The sequence below is a fragment of the Salvelinus alpinus genome, chromosome 34, assembly GCF_045679555.1.
Source record: "Salvelinus alpinus chromosome 34, SLU_Salpinus.1, whole genome shotgun sequence".
Taxonomy (NCBI): domain Eukaryota; kingdom Metazoa; phylum Chordata; class Actinopteri; order Salmoniformes; family Salmonidae; genus Salvelinus; species Salvelinus alpinus.
The window spans coordinates 8775181-8793707 of record NC_092119.1 but is presented as its reverse complement, the minus strand read 5'-3'; the positions used below and the strand labels follow the sequence as shown (position 1 = coordinate 8793707).

General features: G+C 41.4%; 1 protein-coding gene across 1 annotated transcript in view; it reads left to right on the top strand.

The window, feature by feature from the left end:
• LOC139563546 (synaptosomal-associated protein 25-B-like) overlaps window positions 1-18527 on the top strand; it is an 81136-nt gene that overhangs the window by 36011 nt on the left and 26598 nt on the right. The window contains exons 2-3 of the mRNA XM_071382299.1: window positions 5805-5942; window positions 11317-11358. Of these exons, the coding sequence (XP_071238400.1) occupies window positions 5871-5942; window positions 11317-11358 (114 nt within the window). The 5' untranslated portion in view covers window positions 5805-5870. The remainder of the gene's footprint in view (window positions 1-5804; window positions 5943-11316; window positions 11359-18527) is intronic.

Sequence of the window (18527 nt, the reverse complement as noted above, 5' to 3'; positions counted from 1 at the left end):
TTTCAGATCCAATACTAAATTATTAAAGACCTACTGACGACTCAGGAGACACAGAGAGGGAGAGAGGGAAATAAAGAGGGGGGAAATGAGGTAGAAAGAGAGAGGGAGTGGGAAGACCTTATCTGACATTAAATCATAGGATCACCTGACCCAGCCTCCCCCCACACCTGAAAATAACCTGATTTGGTTGACTCTGATTCAATTGGTAATCACTCTCTTCCATCTGTTCTCTCTCTCTCTCTCTCTCTCTCTCTCTCTCTCTCTCTCTCTCTCTCTCTCTCTCTCTCTCTCTCTCTCTCTCTCTCTCTCTCTCTCTCTCTCTCTCTCTCTCTCTCTCTCTCTCTCTCTCTCTCTCTCTCTCTCTCTCTCTCTCTCTCTCTCTCTAGATGTTATTTAAAGTAAAGATGTATAGGCCTAGATGTTATTTAAAGTAAAGATGTATAGGCCTAGATGTAAAATTAAAACATTTTTATTTAACCTTTGTTTATACAGGTTTTTCTCATAGAGATCAAGTCTATTTTTCAAGACAGACCTGTTCCAACAGCAGCAGGGGAAAGGAAGTTTCAGTCAAAACAACATACATATACTGACACAACATGGAACAAAACTATAGACGCTTATAGTACAACAATTACATATTATGTAAAGAAACACAAATGTCATAACTAAAAACCGTCTGTCCCAAAGACAATTACACTATTCTATGATACTTACATCAAACAAGTGTTTAAACTCCACCAACATAACTAAAAACCAGCTGTCCCAAAGACAATTACACTATTCTATGATACTTACATCAACCAAGTGTTTAAACTCCACCAACATAACTAAAAGCCAGCTGTCCCAAAGACAATTACACTATTCTATGATACTTACATCAACCAAGTGTTTAAACTCCACCAACATAACTAAAAACCGTCTGTCCCAAAGACAATTACACTATTCTATGATACTTACATCAACCAAGTGTTTAAACTCCACCAACATAACTAAAAACCAGCTGTCCCAAAGACAGTTACACTATTCTATGATATTTACATCAACCAAGTGTTTAAACTCCACCAACATAACTAAAAACCGTCTGTCCCAAAGACAGTTACACTATTCTATGATACTTACATCAACCAAGTGTTTAAACTCCACCAACATAACTAAAAACCGTCTGTCCCAAAGACAGTTACACTATTCTATGATACTTACATCAAACAAGTGTTTAAACTCCACCAACATAACTAAAAACCAGCTGTCCCAAAGACAATTACACTATTCTATGATACTTACATCAACCAAGTGTTTAAACTCCACCAACATAACTAAAAACCAGCTGTCCCAAAGACAATTACACTATTCTATGATACTTACATCAAACAAGTGTTTAAACTCCACCAACATAACTAAAAACCAGCTGTCCCAAAGACAATTACACTATTCTATGATACTTACATCAACCAAGTGTTTAAACTCCACCAACATAACTAAAAACCAGCTGTCCCAAAGACAATTACACTATTCTATGATACTTACATCAAACAAGTGTTTAAACTCCACCAACATAACTAAAAACCAGCTGTCCCAAAGACAATTACACTATTCTATGATACTTACATCAACCAAGTGTTTAAACTCCACCAACATAACTAAAAACCAGCTGTCCCAAAGACAATTACACTATTCTATGATACTTACATCAACCAAGTGTTTAAACTCCACCAACATAACTAAAAACCAGCTGTCCCAAAGACAATTACACTATTCTATGATACTTACATCAACCAAGTGTTTAAACACCACCGACATAACTAAATCATCACATTTTAAAATGTTCATGAGAGAATTCCAGGACCACGGAGCTGAGTAACTAAAACTATTTCTTCCGTGACCTGTTCTAATTCTTGGTATTGTTAAAATGGGGCCGTAATGGGGCCGTAAATTATATTTATTATTCTGACCTGATTTTAAAAATAACAGCGATACAGGGGCATTTTACCCAATATGGCCTTATAAATCAGTGTTTACCAGTGTTTAGGCCTATACTAGGTCAATGAAGACCAGCCAACGGCGCTCTAGAGATCACAATGATGTGTTAGATGTGTTTGATTGGTAATGAACTTGAGGGCCGCATGATATACTGAATCAAGTGCTCTCAGGGTAGTGGTTGAGGCCTCCATATATATACTCAGCAAAAAAAGAAACGTCCTCTCACTGTCAACTGCGTTTATTTTCAGAAAACTTAACATGTGTAAATATTTGTATGATGATAACAAGATTCAACAACTGAGACATAAACTGAACAAGTTCCACAGACATGTGACTAACAGAAATGGAATAATGTGTCCCTGAACAAAGGGGTGGTCAAAATCAAAGTAACAGTCAGTATCTGGTGTGGCCACCAGCTGCATTAAGTACTGCAGTGCATCTCCTCCTCATGGACTGCACCAGATTTTCCCGTTCTTGCTGTCAGATGTTACGCCACTCTTCCACAAAGGCACCTGCAAGTTCCTGGACATTTCTGGGGGGAATGGCCCTAGCCCTCACCCTCCGATCCAACAGGTCCCAGATGTGCTCAATGGGATTGAGATCGGGCTCTTCGCTGGCCATGGCAGAACACTGACATTCCTGTCTTGCAGGATATCACGCCCAGAACGAGCAGTATGGCTGGTGGCATTGTCATGCTGGATGGTCATGTCAGGATGAGCCTGCAGGAAGGCTACCACATGAGGGAGGAGGATGTCTTCCCTGTAACGCACAGTATTAAGTTTGCCTGCAATGACATCAAGCTCAGTCCGATGATGCTGTGACACACCGCCCCAGACGGACCCTCCATCTCCAAATCGATCCCGCTCCAGAGTACAGGCCTCAGTGTAACGCTCATTCCTTCGACGATAAACACGAATCTGACCATCACCCCTGGTGAGACAAAACCACGACTCGTCAGTGAAGAGCACTTTTTGCCAGTCCTGTCTGGTCCAGCGACGGTGGGTTTGTGCCTATAGGCGACGTGGTTGCCGGTGATGTATGGTGAGGACCTGCCTTACAACAGGCCTACAAGCCCTCGGTGTTTAAACAGTGTTTAAACCCTGTACAATGAAGATCTGTGAAGTTATTTGGATCTTTACGAATTATCTTTGAAAGACGGGGTCCTGAAAAAGGGACGTTTCTTTTTTTGCTGAGTTTTTAACATCACTCAAATCTAAAGTTGTCAGTAATGTACATCGTACCTGCTCCTTCCTGGCCTCCAGAGACAAACAAGCCTTATGCTGGTAATAAAAACCTATTCACACCTTGAGCTTCCTTGAGTTCTCCACATGAACAGCTCAGCTCAGCTTATCATCAACCCACACTCCCAAATATTTGTACACTTTGACTTGCTCTATAGAATGTACATCCAATGTAGCAATGACATGATTAGTAACATGCCTGGCATTTGAAAATACCATGCATTTTGTTTAATCCGAATTCAGAACCAGCTTCAAATCATACAGATTCTGTTGTATGGTAACTGCTACCACTTGAATGAAAAACAGTATCATCTGCATAAAAATGAACATCTGGTGTTTCAATATGATCCCAAATGTTGTTGATGAACAACAGTGGACCCAAAATACAACCTTGCGGAACACCTGAGCACAACTCTATGGACTCTATGGATTTACAACCATCCGCCATTACACATTGTGTACGATTTGATAGGTAATTTATAAACCAATCTAGAGCATGACTAGTAATTCTACAGCATTTTAACCTTTGCACCAACACACTGTCGTCCGGGTTAGGGGAGGATTTGGCTGTTGGGGGTTGCAACGATGAGACAAGATCGTAATCACGAAATTGGGGGAAAAAAGGTCGTAAAAATTACCAAAAATATATATATGCTTTTTGAATAAGGAGTAGGCTCCGGAAGTACCAGGTTCCGCTTACGTAAATATAATACATAAATAACAGATTGAAGTGAACTGAAATAAAACCTGAATTACAAACAAAAATCTGCCAACTCCTCTCAGTTTAGAGTCTACCTCCCCCTCTCTCCTATGGAAACACTTGAGATAAGTTTCTAATTTCCCTGGAGAAAGGTAGCCAGGGATGGATATGGATTTCCGATGCTCTCATAGAGAAGTGGGAGCTAAAGCCATCTGTCTGGGAGGCAGAGAGGAGACCCTCGACAGGAGCATTACCATTACACAGTGACAATAACACTTAATCCTACCAGGGGTTGCTGGTCTTAGTGTAAAGGCCTGACTGAACCCATCTCAACTATTATATGCATCTCTCAGAGCTGTGAGGGAGACCAGACAGGGATACCACAGGAAGGATAAGAGAGAGGGAAGGACTCTTCCTTGGGGGATTTGGCTGCTGTGTCTGTCTGATCTTAATCTCAGGTTAACCCATAACTGAAATCTTACGTAATTTGGTCAGCTGTGTGATTAAATTCTAGCTCTATACATGTTTTTTTTTAAATGGAGAATTCCCAGTATGCAAAGTCTCCACCCTCACGAAAGGAAACTCTCAGCCAAAGCCCCATCCTATTAAGTCTATTTAACCAGTGACAAAAACCCAAACACTGGAATTACTGATATTATCCCACACATCCCATTCATTCCCGACAGATCCTACATTTTACGCACATGTATCTGTCCACGAGAGATTAGACTAGACCAGGGAGGGGCAACTCCAGTCCTTGGGGACCGGAGCATTGTCACACTTTCCCCCCATCCCTAGCAAACACAGCTTATTAAACAAATTGCATTCTTAACTGAAAATCATGATTAGTTAATTATTGGATTCAGTGTTAGCTGGGGCAACAGTGGGACATCAATCAGGCCCCCGAGGACTGGGGTTGCCCCTCCCTGGACTAAACGATGCGTCAGTTAAGGTGGTCGCACAATGTTTTACTTGTTTGACTCAAACTTTTGAGAACTGGGATACCTCTGAGCCATCCACAATGCTTAATGGTTGACTGGATTCATTATCAAAGAAACGTCCGATCCTACAGCATCTGAAATGCAGCTTGACATGTGTGTGATAACCACTTGGCCCTGCTGCTGCTCCAGTTTCAACTGTTCTGCCTGCGGCTATGGAAACCTGACCTGTTCACCGGACGTGCTACCTGTCCCAGACCTGCTGTTTTCAACTCTCTAGAGACAGCAGGAGCGGTAGAGATACTCTCAATGATCGGCTATGAAAAGCCAACTGACATTTACTCCTGAGTTGCTGACCTGTTGCACCCTCGACAACTACTGTGATTATTATTATTTGACCATGCTGGTCATTTATGAACATTTGAACATCTTGGCCATGTTCTGTTATAATCTCCACCTGGCACAGCCAGAAGAGGACTGGCCACCCCTCATAGCCTGGTTCCTCTCTCGGTTTCATCCTAGGTTTTGGCCTTTCTAGGGAGTTTTTCCTAGCCACAGTACTTCTACACCTGCATTGCTTGCTGTTTGGGGGTTTTAGGCTGGGTTTCTGTACAGCACTTTGTGGTATCAGCTGACGTAAGAAGGGCTATATAAATACATTTGATTTCATTTGATTTGTGATCTCTCTGCATATATATAATCTCTAAGAAAATCTAAGTGGACATTTTTTTCTGTTAATCGCCATCAAACACTAACGTGATGGTACTTACTGTGGTTGTTATTTTCTCTCTCCCTCTCTTCTCTCTCTCCCTTCGCTCTTTCTTCTCCCTCTCTGCTTCTCTCTCTCCCTCTCTTCTCTCTCTCCCTTCGCTCTTTCCTCTCTCTCCCCCCCCTCTCTCTCCCTCCCCTTCTCTCTCTCTCTCTCTCTCCTTCTCCCTCTCTTCTCAGTTTTTACAATAGTAGCCACTTTTCTCATTGTTTGGACGCCGACGCCCATCTCACAACCCAAAAGCCATGGCAGATGAAGCGGACATGCGCAATGAGCTGGAAAGCCTGCAGACGAAGGCGGACCAGATAGCTGATGAGGTAAAAACACACACAAAGACACCTACCACACACACACCTCACACACACACCTCACACACACACCTCCAACCTGAGTGACGGCTCACAGTAGACCTTCATTGTTTCATGAACACAAATGAGATCCATAACAGGGCTCATATTTGAAAAGCATCTCAGAGTGCGAGTGCTGATTTTAGGATTAATTTAGCCTTTTCGATCATAATGAATATGGTTGAATACGGACAGGAGAATCAGCACTTGTACTCTGAGATGTTTTTCTGAACATGGGCCTTAAGCTCCACACCCGAGACAGAAGCAAACAATTAAGTATCTTTATTACATATCAGAGCTCTGTCAACTTTTTCGTTCCACTTTAGCTACACTGTAAAACAAACTGTACTTGAGGGGAGAGAGACTATGTGGGGCTATGCAAGTCATGAATTAGAAAGATGTTTGAGTGCTGTTTGACTATAAATAGACTGTATTGCTCTAAGCTAAGCTGAGTCAACCAGACCCTGCCTGAAACACACCATTTTATTTTTGGTCTGATACATTGTGTGTGTGTGTGTACATTTGTGTTTATTTTATGAAGAATGTACAGCACATTGCTATCTGTAGCCTACTACTTACCTTGTATTTTACAATCTGTGTAAGTTAACAGATTGTGTTTTACTTTGACAATGAGCTTTGTTTATATTTAGCTAGCTACACGTACCCTTTTAGTCTGGCGTACATGGATAGAAAGAGATCAAATCTGTGTATGCATATCATGATAGAACCTGTATTTATGCTTTGAGGCAGCCATATTGGGATGACTCCTGTAGCCTACTAGAGACAGCTGTTCAGAGTGGTCACTAGCTGGCACAGCCACAGAGTTATACAATCTGATTTTAAACATAACCCTAACCTTAAACCTAACCCTAATACCTTGCCCTAACTCTAAATTAAGACCAAAGAGCTAATATTTGTTTTAATACATTTTTACGATATACAGTGCCTTGCAAAAGTATTCAACCCCCTTGGTGTTTTTCCTATTTTGTTGCATTACAACCTGTAATTTTGGATTTCATGTAATGGACATACACGAAATAGTCCAAATGGGTGAAGTGAAATAAAATAAAAAACTTTTTTCAACAACAAAAAAACAAACAAAAAAACGGAAAAGCGGTTTATGTATGAAAATATGTATTCACACCTTTTGATATGAAGGTATGATCTGGTGCAACTAATTACCTTCAGAAGTCACATAATTAGTTAAATAAAGTCCACCTGTGTGCAATCTAAGTGTCACATGATCTGTCACATGATCTCAGTTTATATACATCTGTTCTGAAAGAGCCCAGAGTCTGCAACACCACTAAGCAAGAGACACCACCAAGCAAGCAGCAATATGAAGATCAAGGAGCTCTCCAAACAGGTCAGGGACAAAGTTGTGGAGATCAAAGTTGTGGAGATCAGGGTTGGGTTATAAAAGAATATCTGAAACTTTGAACATCCCACGTAGCACCATTAAATTCCTTATTAAAAAATGGAAAGAATATGGCACCACAACAATCCTGGCAAGAGAGGGCCGCCCACCAAAACTCACGGAACAGGCAAGGAGGGCATTAATCAGAGGGGCAACAAGGAGACCAAAGATAACCCTGAAGGAGCTGCAAAGCTCCACAGCGGAGATTGGAGTATCTGTCCATAGGACTACTTTAAGCAATACAATCCACAGAGCTGGGCTTTATGGAAGAGTGGCCAGAAAAAAAGCAATTGCTTAAAGAAAAAAATAAACAAACACATTTGGTGTTCGCCAAAAGGCATGTGGGAGACTCCCCAAACATATGGAAGAAGGTACTCTGTTCAGATGAGACTAACATTTTGCTTTTTGGCCATCAAGGAAAACACTATGTCTGGCGCAAACCCAACACCTCTCATCACACAGAGAACACCATCCCCACAGTGAAGCATGGTGGTGGCAGCATCATGCTGTGGGGATGTTTTTCATCGGCAGGGACTGGGAAACTGGTCAGAATTGAAGGAATGATGGATGTCGCTAAATACAGGGAAATTCTTGAGGGAAACCTGTTTCAGTCTTCCAGAGATTGAGACTGGGACGGAGGTTCACCTTCCAGCAGGACAATGACCCGAAGCATACTGCTAAAGCAACACTCAAGTATTTTAAGAGGAAACATTTAAATGTCTTGGAAAAGCACAAACCTCAATCCATTTGAGAATCTGTGTTATGACTTAAAGATTGCTGTACACCTGCGGAACCCATCCAACTTGAAGGAGCTGGAGCAGTTTTGCCTTGAAATATGGGCTATAATCCCAGTGGCTAGATGTGCCAAGCTTACGGAGACATACCCCAAGAGACTTGCAGCTGTAATTGCTGCAAAAGGTGGTTCTACAAAGTATTGACTTTGGGGGGGTGAATAGTTATGTACGCTCAAGTTTTCATATTTTGATTTTTTTTTTCTTGTTTGTTTCACAATAAAAAATATTTAGCATCTTCAAAGTGGTAGGCATGTTGTGTAAATCAAATGACACAACCCCCCCAAAAATCTATTTTAATTCCAGTTTGTAAGGCAACAAAATAGGAAAAATGCCAAGGGGGGTGAATACTTTCGCAAGCCACTGTAGCCAATTTTGACTTTTCAGCTGGCCCATTTAGCAGAAACCACTCAGTTCTACCTCCAGGACAAGACTCATGACAATAAACGTCAATCTGTTACATGACAGGACCTTTGTTGACTCTTTGAGGTAGTGCCAGCCCTAGGACTGCCTGATTGGTGTCAATAATGACAGACATCCAGATATTGGCCCATTATCAGCCAAATCCCACTTTGTGTCAAGATCACTTGAGTATTTGACTCGGTTAGTGGACAAAAACCTTGCATGGCACAGGAAGTATTCTTTCTAAAATGGCCATCAGTCTGGTCTGGGTTGATAATCAAAGGGATGACAACATTTGATATAATCACACATCGACACAGATAAATCTCTTGTCTTGTGAACTTTCCTGCATCTTTGGGAAAAGTGTAATATGATCCCCTCCGTCTGTCACCCCGCAGGGTGAACGTGTGGCGTCTGAGGTCGGTAACAGAATGCATTGTCTAATATCTCACCCTAACATACTGTCGCATGTAGCCTACTGTCCTTGGGTTGATTTGATCACAGATTGACAATGCGTTATAATCTCACATTAATAATCTCACGTTAATAATCCCTGGTTCAGTTGTCTTGTTATCCACGTCACTGTTCTCCTCTCTCTGTTATTGAGCACTGCGTGTCCACTACCGTTAGTCAGACATAAACTATATTTGTCATGAACTAAGTGTCATGGTTATGGTTATGGGTTATTTGTCCTACTGTGTCCATGTTCCCATGGTTTTGCTGCGGGTGTTTTAGACAGTGTTAACTGTACATCTCTCTAGCCTGTCCTTTCTGAGTGGGGCACAGCCTTAATTCAAATGGCCAGAATAACACACTAGCTCAAATGGACCTATTAAACATTCAGGAAGGGATAATGTAATCCAACCAGGCTCTGGAGAGAGAGGGAGCCAAGAGAGAAAGAGAGAGAGAGAGAGATTAGATAAGTAGAGGAATGGGAGGGAGGGAGGCAGGGAAGAAGGGAAGGAGGGAGGAATGGGAGGAGGGAGAGAGGGAGATTGAGGAGGGGAAGGGAGAAGCAGAGCAGAGGAGAGGGAGGGGGAGATCGAGTGAGATAAATAAACACATTTAGAGGGAATGATATATGTATGGAAAGGGGGATAGATGGAAAAAGAGGGAAAGAGTGAGGAGAACCGGTCAAAAATCCAGTGGGATTGTGAAGAATTGGTAGCTCACTGTGGGTCAATGTTAATATGTTAATGATATTTTAATGATATAGCTCACTGTGTGTCAATGTTAATATGTCAATGATATGTTAATGATATAGCTCACTGTGTGTCAATGTTAATGATATGTTAATGATATAGCTCACTGTGTGTCAATGTTAATATGTTAATGATATGTTAATGATATAGCTCACTGTGTGTCAATGTTAATATGTTAATGATATGTTAATGATATGACTGTTTGTCAATGTTAATCATATGGTATACCAGGTGTGTGCCCCACCAGGTGTATTCATTACCAAGTGTATTCATCACCAGGTGTACTCATCACCAGGTGTATTCCCCACCAAGTGTATTCCCCATCAGGTGTATTCCCCATCAGGTGTATTCATCACCAGGTGTACTCATCATCAGGTGTATTCCCCACCAAGTGTGTTCCCCATCAGGTGTATTCCCCACCAGGTGTATTCGTCACCAGATGTATTCCCCACCAGCTGTATTCCCCACCAGGTGTATTCCCCACCAAGTGTATTCATCACCAGGTGTATTCCCCACCAGGTGTATTCCCCACCAGGTGTATTCATCACCAGGTGTATTCCCCACCAGGTGTATTCATCACCAGGTGTATTCCCCACCAGGTGTATTCCTCACCAGGTGTATTCCCCACCAGTTGTACTCCCCACCAGGTGTATTCCCCACCAGGTGTATTCATCACCAGGTGTATTCCCCACCAGGTGTATTCCCCACCAGGTGTATTCCCCACCAGGTGTATTCATCACCAGGTGTATTCCCCACCAGGTGTATTCCCCACCAGGTGTATTCCCCACCAGGTGTATTCATCACCAGGTGTATTCCCCACCAAGTGTATTCCCCATCAGGTGTATTCATCACCAGGTGTACTCATCATCAGGTGTATTCCCCACCAAGTGTGTTCCCCATCAGGTGTATTCGTCACCAGATGTATTCCCCACCAGGTGTATTCGTCACCAGGTGTATTCGTCACCAGGTGTATTCCCCACCAGGTGTATTCCCCACCAGGTGTATTCCCCACCAAGTGTATTCATCACCAGGTGTATTCCCCACCAGGTGTATTCCCCACCAGGTGTATTCCCCACCAGGTGTATTCATCACCAGGTGTATTCCCCACCAGGTGTATTCATCACCAGGTGTATTCCCCACCAGGTGTATTCCCCACCAGGAGTATTCCCCACCAGGTGTATTCCCCACCAGGTGTATTCCCCACCAGGTGTATTCATCACCAGGTGTATTCCCCACCAGGTGTATTCCCCACCAGGTGTATTCCCCACCAGGTGTATTCATCACCAGGTGTATTCCCCACCAGGTGTATTCCCCACCAGGTGTATTCCCCACCAGGTGTATTCCCCACCAGGTGTATTCCCCATCAGGTGTGTGGTACAGTACAGTAGTAGAGAAGAGATTCACCACCAAGTGTATTCACCACCAAGTGTATTCATCACCAGGTGTATTCATCACCAGGTGTGAGGTACAGTTCAGTAGTAGAGAAGAGATTCATCTGACAACTCTCTAATATGGGTGTTTTCTCTCCACAGTCGCTGGAGAGCACTCGGCGTATGCTGGCCATGGTTGAGGAGGTAAGGTCATATGTCAACATCACACACACACACACACACACACACACACACACACACACACACACACACACACACACACACACACACACACACACACACACACACACACACACACACACACACACACACACACACACACACACACACACACACACACACACACACACACAAACATCTTATTCTAATAGAGAGACAAATTAAACTTCCTAATTTCAGAGTGGAATATAAGCACTTGCACTTCCTTTGGCGTGAAGTTAAATGTTTGGTTCAGTTCTACATAATTTGTTTTAGAAAAAAAAGCACATCTCCTTACGTTTTAGAGTTTGACTCCTCCCAGTCGAGGGACTAGCCTGAGTTCTACGACACTCCTACTTTCTGGAAGACAATGGCTGAAGAGTGCTTTAAATGTCCCGTCAATCTGTGACTGTGTCTGTTTCCAGAGTGCTTTAAATTGTATAGACAGACAGAGGATGAAAGGCCAATATCCCAGCATGTATTATGCATGAGTAGGTCCACAGGAGGTTGGTGGCACCTTAATTGGGGAGAACAGGCTCTTGGTAATGGCTGGAGTGGAATAGATGGAATTGAATCAAACACATCAAACACATGGATTCCATGGTTTCCAGGTGTTTGATGCCATTCCATTTGCTCCGTTCCGGCCATTACAATGAGCCGTCCTCCCCTCAGCAGCCTCCTGAAAGTAGGTAGCTACACGTACATAACCGTTGTCATGACGTTGGCCTGTGTTTGATGGTTGATTGTGGAGAGCGTTCGCAATTTCGGCAGTTTTTTCGCTAATGGCATAATTAGGGTTGGTATCGCTGCTGAGGTCAGAGATCAATCATTTTATGGGTGGAGGTTCACTAATTAGCGGAGGAGTGGTGACCACCTCCTTTGATAGCTTGCACATTATTAGAAAGATTTTGACAAAAAATGTTCTTATTTATTTATTTTTAAGTTTTAATGATAAATCAAACCTGTATAGGCTATTTGGGTATTAAACTTTAATTAACCTGAGAAGTTGCTTCATCTAGGTTTGTTTGGCTTTGACTTTGGAATTTGTTGGAAGCTGCAAAGACAAGTTTAATCTATTTATAGATGTTGACGAACCGTCAGTAATGTGGAAGTTAGACGTGAATGAATTTGCAAAAGCAAATTGAATTAATCAATCAATGCCAATGATTAATCCTACCTGGGTAGACTATCTGGATATTACATTTTAATTAACCTGAGAGGTTGCTTCATCCAGGTTAATATGAGAAGTTTAAAAGTGTCTCATTTGATTGGAAGAACATTAAGGTATGTTCAACAATTTAACTTATTAAATTGAATGAGACGATAATCCATGCAATCTCCATTGATTGGATATCATAAGTGTAAACAGTAGATCACTATGTTTACACTTATGGTACTATGTACTATGGTACACTTCTCCCTAAGGCCGAAGCCACATGGGATTCCCGCTGGGGCGGGACTTCTGTCAGTACTGGATCACTGAATGGTTTTGCAAAAAACAAATTTAACTGATTGATCAATTTAATGATAAATCAAACCTGTATAGGCTATTTGGGTATTAAACTTTAATTAACCTGAGAAGTTGCTTCATCTAGGTTTGTTTGGAAAAAGTTTACAATGTCTTATTTAGAAAACTCATCAATTTGGATATTATTTAAAAGATCCATTTGAGAATGTAAATCTGGCAATTTCACTTATTAGTTCAATTGAATAAGACATCGATATCCGTCTGGATATCATAAGTAATGACTTGAGTGTGAACTGAATAATTATTCTCGAAGGAAAGTACTGGCACACACTTCAGCCGTCACTGATTGCACACGCTGAAATCAAACGAAAGTACCCGAGGCGGGACTTCCATTCCGCAAGGTGGAGGAATTACAATGTGGCACAAGACAAAATGGCTCTTTTCCCTTTGTTAGCTTAACATCTTGTGCAAGCTAATCCTACTTTTTACGCTTTCAGCAAAACATAGGACGGGAAAGGTTTTACTTATAACTATTATGTTTAAACCCTTTTCGGCGTTATTTTGACCATGTTTTAACCGGAACACTCGGCAAACAACGAACTGCACCGTGGTCTCCTCGCGTGGAAACACGAGAGAGACAGAGATAATTATCGCTGGTCAAGCTAATATCTCCTGAATTTCAATCGGCTGGCTCTTTGTCCTCGCTCGAGAAATGAATAATGACCGAGCCTACACGCGTCTGAAACGCGCGAGGCAGAAATAGCCCTGCATTTGGCCAAACGCTCTATTTCTCAGATTTCTATAATTAGCTTCATCCGCCCTCATACAGAAATGTATTCGCTTACGGTACCCACTGACTACGGCAGAACACAACATGGAGGAATTTCTCCAGAGCACACACGCACCAATAACTCCTGTCTCCAACTCCCATAATGTGTATAATAAACTTGGTATATTATGTAATCTGTTTTTAACTTTTATATAGACTGAATCAAAATGAAAGCGTCATCCTATTTTAGAAGTCTCACACGGGGCACCAATTTTGTCGTGTCTTTGGCTATGCCGGATTAAGTGATATGACATGCTATTCTATAAAATCCTTTCTCTGTAATTAATATTACCTGATTGAGCTAATCATGTAAATGTAATTAACTAGAAAGTCGGGGCACCACAAAATAATATTTATAGAGCTGTTATCCTCCGAATAAACTCTTAAAGACCTAGTAATATTTTACATCAATAGCAGTCAATATTAATCGTCACCTTATTTCAGTCTCATCTGAAAGTTGTAAATTATTGGTTATCTTCACAAACCCTGGCTAACAAGTTGAATCAGCAATACAAAATGGGGTTTTATTATTTATTTACTAAATACCTAACTAATCACACAGAATTACATATACACAGAATGAATCATACCTTGATTACAAATTATGTCATAAAGGAAAACGTCCCTAGCTGTCACGACTTCTGCCGAAGTTGGCTCCCCTGCCTGTTCGGGCGGTGCTCGGCGGTCGTCGTCACCGGCCTACTAGCCGCCACCGATCCCTTTTTCGTTTTCTGTTTGTTTTGTCTTATTAGTTGCACCTGTGTCTTTTGTGTTTGCTTGATGGGCTTCCTTATGTATAGAAAACGTTTGACCTCTGTCATTGCAAAACAAAGGGTATATAACAAAGTATTGAGATAAACTTTTGTTATTGACCAAATACTTATTTTCCACCATAATTTGCAAATAAATTCATAAAAAATCCTACAATGTGATTTTCTGGATTTTTTTTTCTCATTTTGTCTGTCATAGTTGAAGTGTACATATGATGAAAATTACAGGCTTCTCTCATCTTTTTAAGTGGGAGAACTTGCACAATTGGTGGCTGACTAAATACTTTTTTGCCCCACTGTATAACGTGTAGACTTTCCCAGATACAGTTTAGGTCGTCCTGTCATCAGTCATAATGTCTCAGATGACAACCGAACTGACATCATAGTCATTAAGTACCAACGCATATTTTCAACTGGTTCTATTACCGAAATATGGTTCCTTTCCCTCCACTTGTTTGATGTTCCCAGACTCTCTATGTTTAACAAAGGCTATTCAGGAGTCCCTCAGTAGAGTCAGAGAGAGAGGGAAGGGAGAAAGGTATTTATGGGGGGGGGGTCATAAACCTTACCCACATGCCAACGTCATGACACCATGGACCATGTGACGCCAACACTGTCTATAATCCTAGGTCACAACATGGATTTAATATGTATGGCTGTTACAAACATACCTTCTAGGATATAGTATGTTCCTGAGTGGCACAGTGGTCTAAGACACTGCATCTCAGTGCAAGAGGCGTCACTGCATTACCTGGTTTGAATACAGGCTGCATCACATCCGGCCGTGATTGGCAGTCCCATAGGGTGGCGCACAATTGGCTCAGAGTCGTCTGGGTTTGTCCGGGGTAGGCTGTCATTATAAATAAGAATGTGTTCTTATTAACTGACCTGCCTAGTTAAATAAAGGTTAAATAAAAAAATTAAAAAACGCTGAGCTTCAGAAACGTGTGTCTGTAGGCTAACACTCCACCGGTTTAATAAGCACTGAAGAGGAAGGGGGTGAGGTTTCAGTGCCTGGTTGTATTTCAGTGCATTCGGAAAGTTTTCAGACCCCTTGACTTTGTCCACATTTTTTTACGCTACAACCTTATTCGAAAATGGATTAAATTATTTTATCCCCCTCATCAATCTAGACACAATACCCCATAATAACAAAGCGAAACATGTTTTTAGACATTTTTTGCAAATGTATTAAAAATGTAGAACTGAAATATTACATTTACATAAGTATTCAGACCCTTTCTCAAAGTACTATGTGCATAAGTACTATGTTATTGTTTACCTAGGCTCACTCCACTCCTAGAATAATACCTTCTTTATTTCACTGATGTTGTTCGTTCACACGTAGAACATTGACCTGTCACACATCACGTTTATAGTTGTAACTCTTTCACGGCTATGAAGCTTGGTTGTTAAGAAAAATACCGTAGTTCTTTAGCTACCAAGGCTTTGAGAAACCCACCCACCCAGGTCAATACTTTTCCAAATATCCAATTACAGACTTCTTCTCTCAAGCACAGGGTGATAGCCGTTGAGTGGACTTTGAACTAGCGACGCTAGGCTAATAGAATCAGCTAAGAGTGCGTATTGGTGTATGGAGCGTATCCGTTTAAGCGCAGTGGAAGCCCTCTCTTTGACTGAAAGGGTGTGTTGTTACGTTTTATGGAGGTTGTGAATATGTTGACTGAGTGGGGGTGTTGTTACGTTTTATGGAGGTTGTGAATATGTTGACTGACGGATTCCTGGGCTATCCATCTCCTTGATGTAATGTTGTTCGACTCTGCCTCTGTCCTCTAGTCTGTCTTTAATCAGCCCCACAAACTGACTTATCCGCTGAGCCGCCCTGTTATGAAGCATTATAACACTACGTAAGGTTGTCATTGACTGAGATGTCTGGGGTTTATGAATTTAGCAACGGAGCATTCAGTGGAGCATCAGGCACATATTCCAGTTGACTCTTTCAATGCAAAGATTTGAACCAACTAGTGACAGAGGGGTTAAATCTACCTGTCTGTTCCCATGTACGCTTTGAGCCGTTCAGGATGAGAAGGGAGAGAGACAGTATTATAGTCTGTTATATCAGGACTCTGTGGAACGGTGGAGGGAGGGAGAGAGAGACAGTATTATAGTCTGTTATATCAGGACTCTGTGGAAACGGTGGAGGGAGGGAGAGAGAGACAGTGTTATGAAGTCTGTTATATCAGGACTCTGTTGAAATGGTGGAGGGAGAGAGCAAGAGGAAAATAATCAATGCTGCTAGTCGGTGGCTATCTCCAGAGAGACGGGATCTGAAGAACATATGTAATCCCTCATCTCTCACACACACACACACACACACACACACACACAGACACACAGACACACAGACAGACAGACAGACAGACAGACAGACAGACAGACAGACAGACAGACAGACAGACAGACAGACAGACAGACAGACAGACAGACAGACAGACAGACAGACAGACAGACAGACAGACAGACAGACAGACAGACAGACAGACAGACAGATTCTAGAATGTAAACAAGATTACACTGACAAAAGGTGAAAATCATAGGTGATATATGCCTGGAAACACTTTTGAAATCTGTCCTGCTCCTACTGAATGTTTGGTGGGAAAGTGGCAGTTGAAATCTGTCCTGCTCCTACTGAATGTTTGGTGGGAAAGTGGCAGTTGAAATCTGTCCTGCTCCTACTGAATGTTTGGTGGGAAAGTGGCAGTTGAAATCTGTCCTGCTCCTACTGAATGTTTGGTGGGAAAGTGGCAGTTGAAATCTGTCCTGCTCCTACTGAATGTTTGGTGGGAAAGTGGCAGTTGAAATCTGTCCTGCTCCTACTGAATGTTTGGTGGGAAAGTGGCAGTTTCAAATACACAGTAATAGCAGTGTCATATGTCTCCATGTAATTGGGTCATTATGTGAAATTTAACCATAAATAATTCATGTTGAAGAGAAGCATCTGGTGCTATCAAGTCTATTTCCATGCCTCGTACTTTCTCTACATTTCTCAAATCTATATGTAGGTATGCTAGCTGTATTAAAATGACATGCACTAAATAATACATGGTATGAACAGGGCCGGCTTAATGCAGGAGCTTACAGGGGTTGAAGCCCGTGGGAGGCCCAAGAGGCAGCAAACATTTTTATTATAATAATATATATATACAGTTTATATTGTACAGTATATATTAAATACAGTGCCTTCAGGAAGTGTTCACACCCCTTGATTTTTACACATTTTGTTATGTTATAACCTGAATCAAAAATGTATTCAATTGCGATTTTTTTTGTTGTCACTGATCTACACACAATATCCCGTAAAGTCAAAGTGGAATTCAGGTTTTTGCAATGTTTACAAATGAATCAAAAATGAAAAGCTGAAATGTCAATAAGTCAATGAGTATTCAACCCCTTTGTCTAAATAAACTCAAGAGTAAAAATGTGTTTAACAAAGTCATATAATAAGTTACATGGACTCTGTCATATAATAAGTTACATGGACTCTGTCATATAGTAAGTTACATGGACTCTGTCATATAATAAGTTACATGGACTCTGTCATATAGTAAGTTACATGGACTCTGTCATATAGTAAGTTACATGGACTCTGTCATATAGTAAGTTACATGGACTCTGTCATATAATAAGTTACATGGACTCTGTCATATAGTAAGTTACATGGACTCTGTCATATAGTAAGTTACATGGACTCTGTCATATAGTAAGTTACATGGACTCTGTCATATAATAAGTTACATGGACTCTGTCATATAGTAAGTTACTCAATGGACTCATTCTGTGTGCAATAATACTGTTGAACATGATTTTTGAATGAGTACCTCATCTCTATACCCCACACATAATGTTATCTGTAATGTCCCCCAGTCGAGCAGTGAATTTCAAACACAGATGCAACAACAAAGATCAGAGAGGTTTTCAAATGCCTCGCGAGGAAGGGGACTAAGGGAAGGGAAGAATGGTAGATGGTTAAAAATAAAAAGCAGACATTGAATATCCCTTTGAGCATGTTTTATTTTTACCCCTTTTTTTCTCCCCAATTTCGTGAAATATCCAATTGGTAGTTACA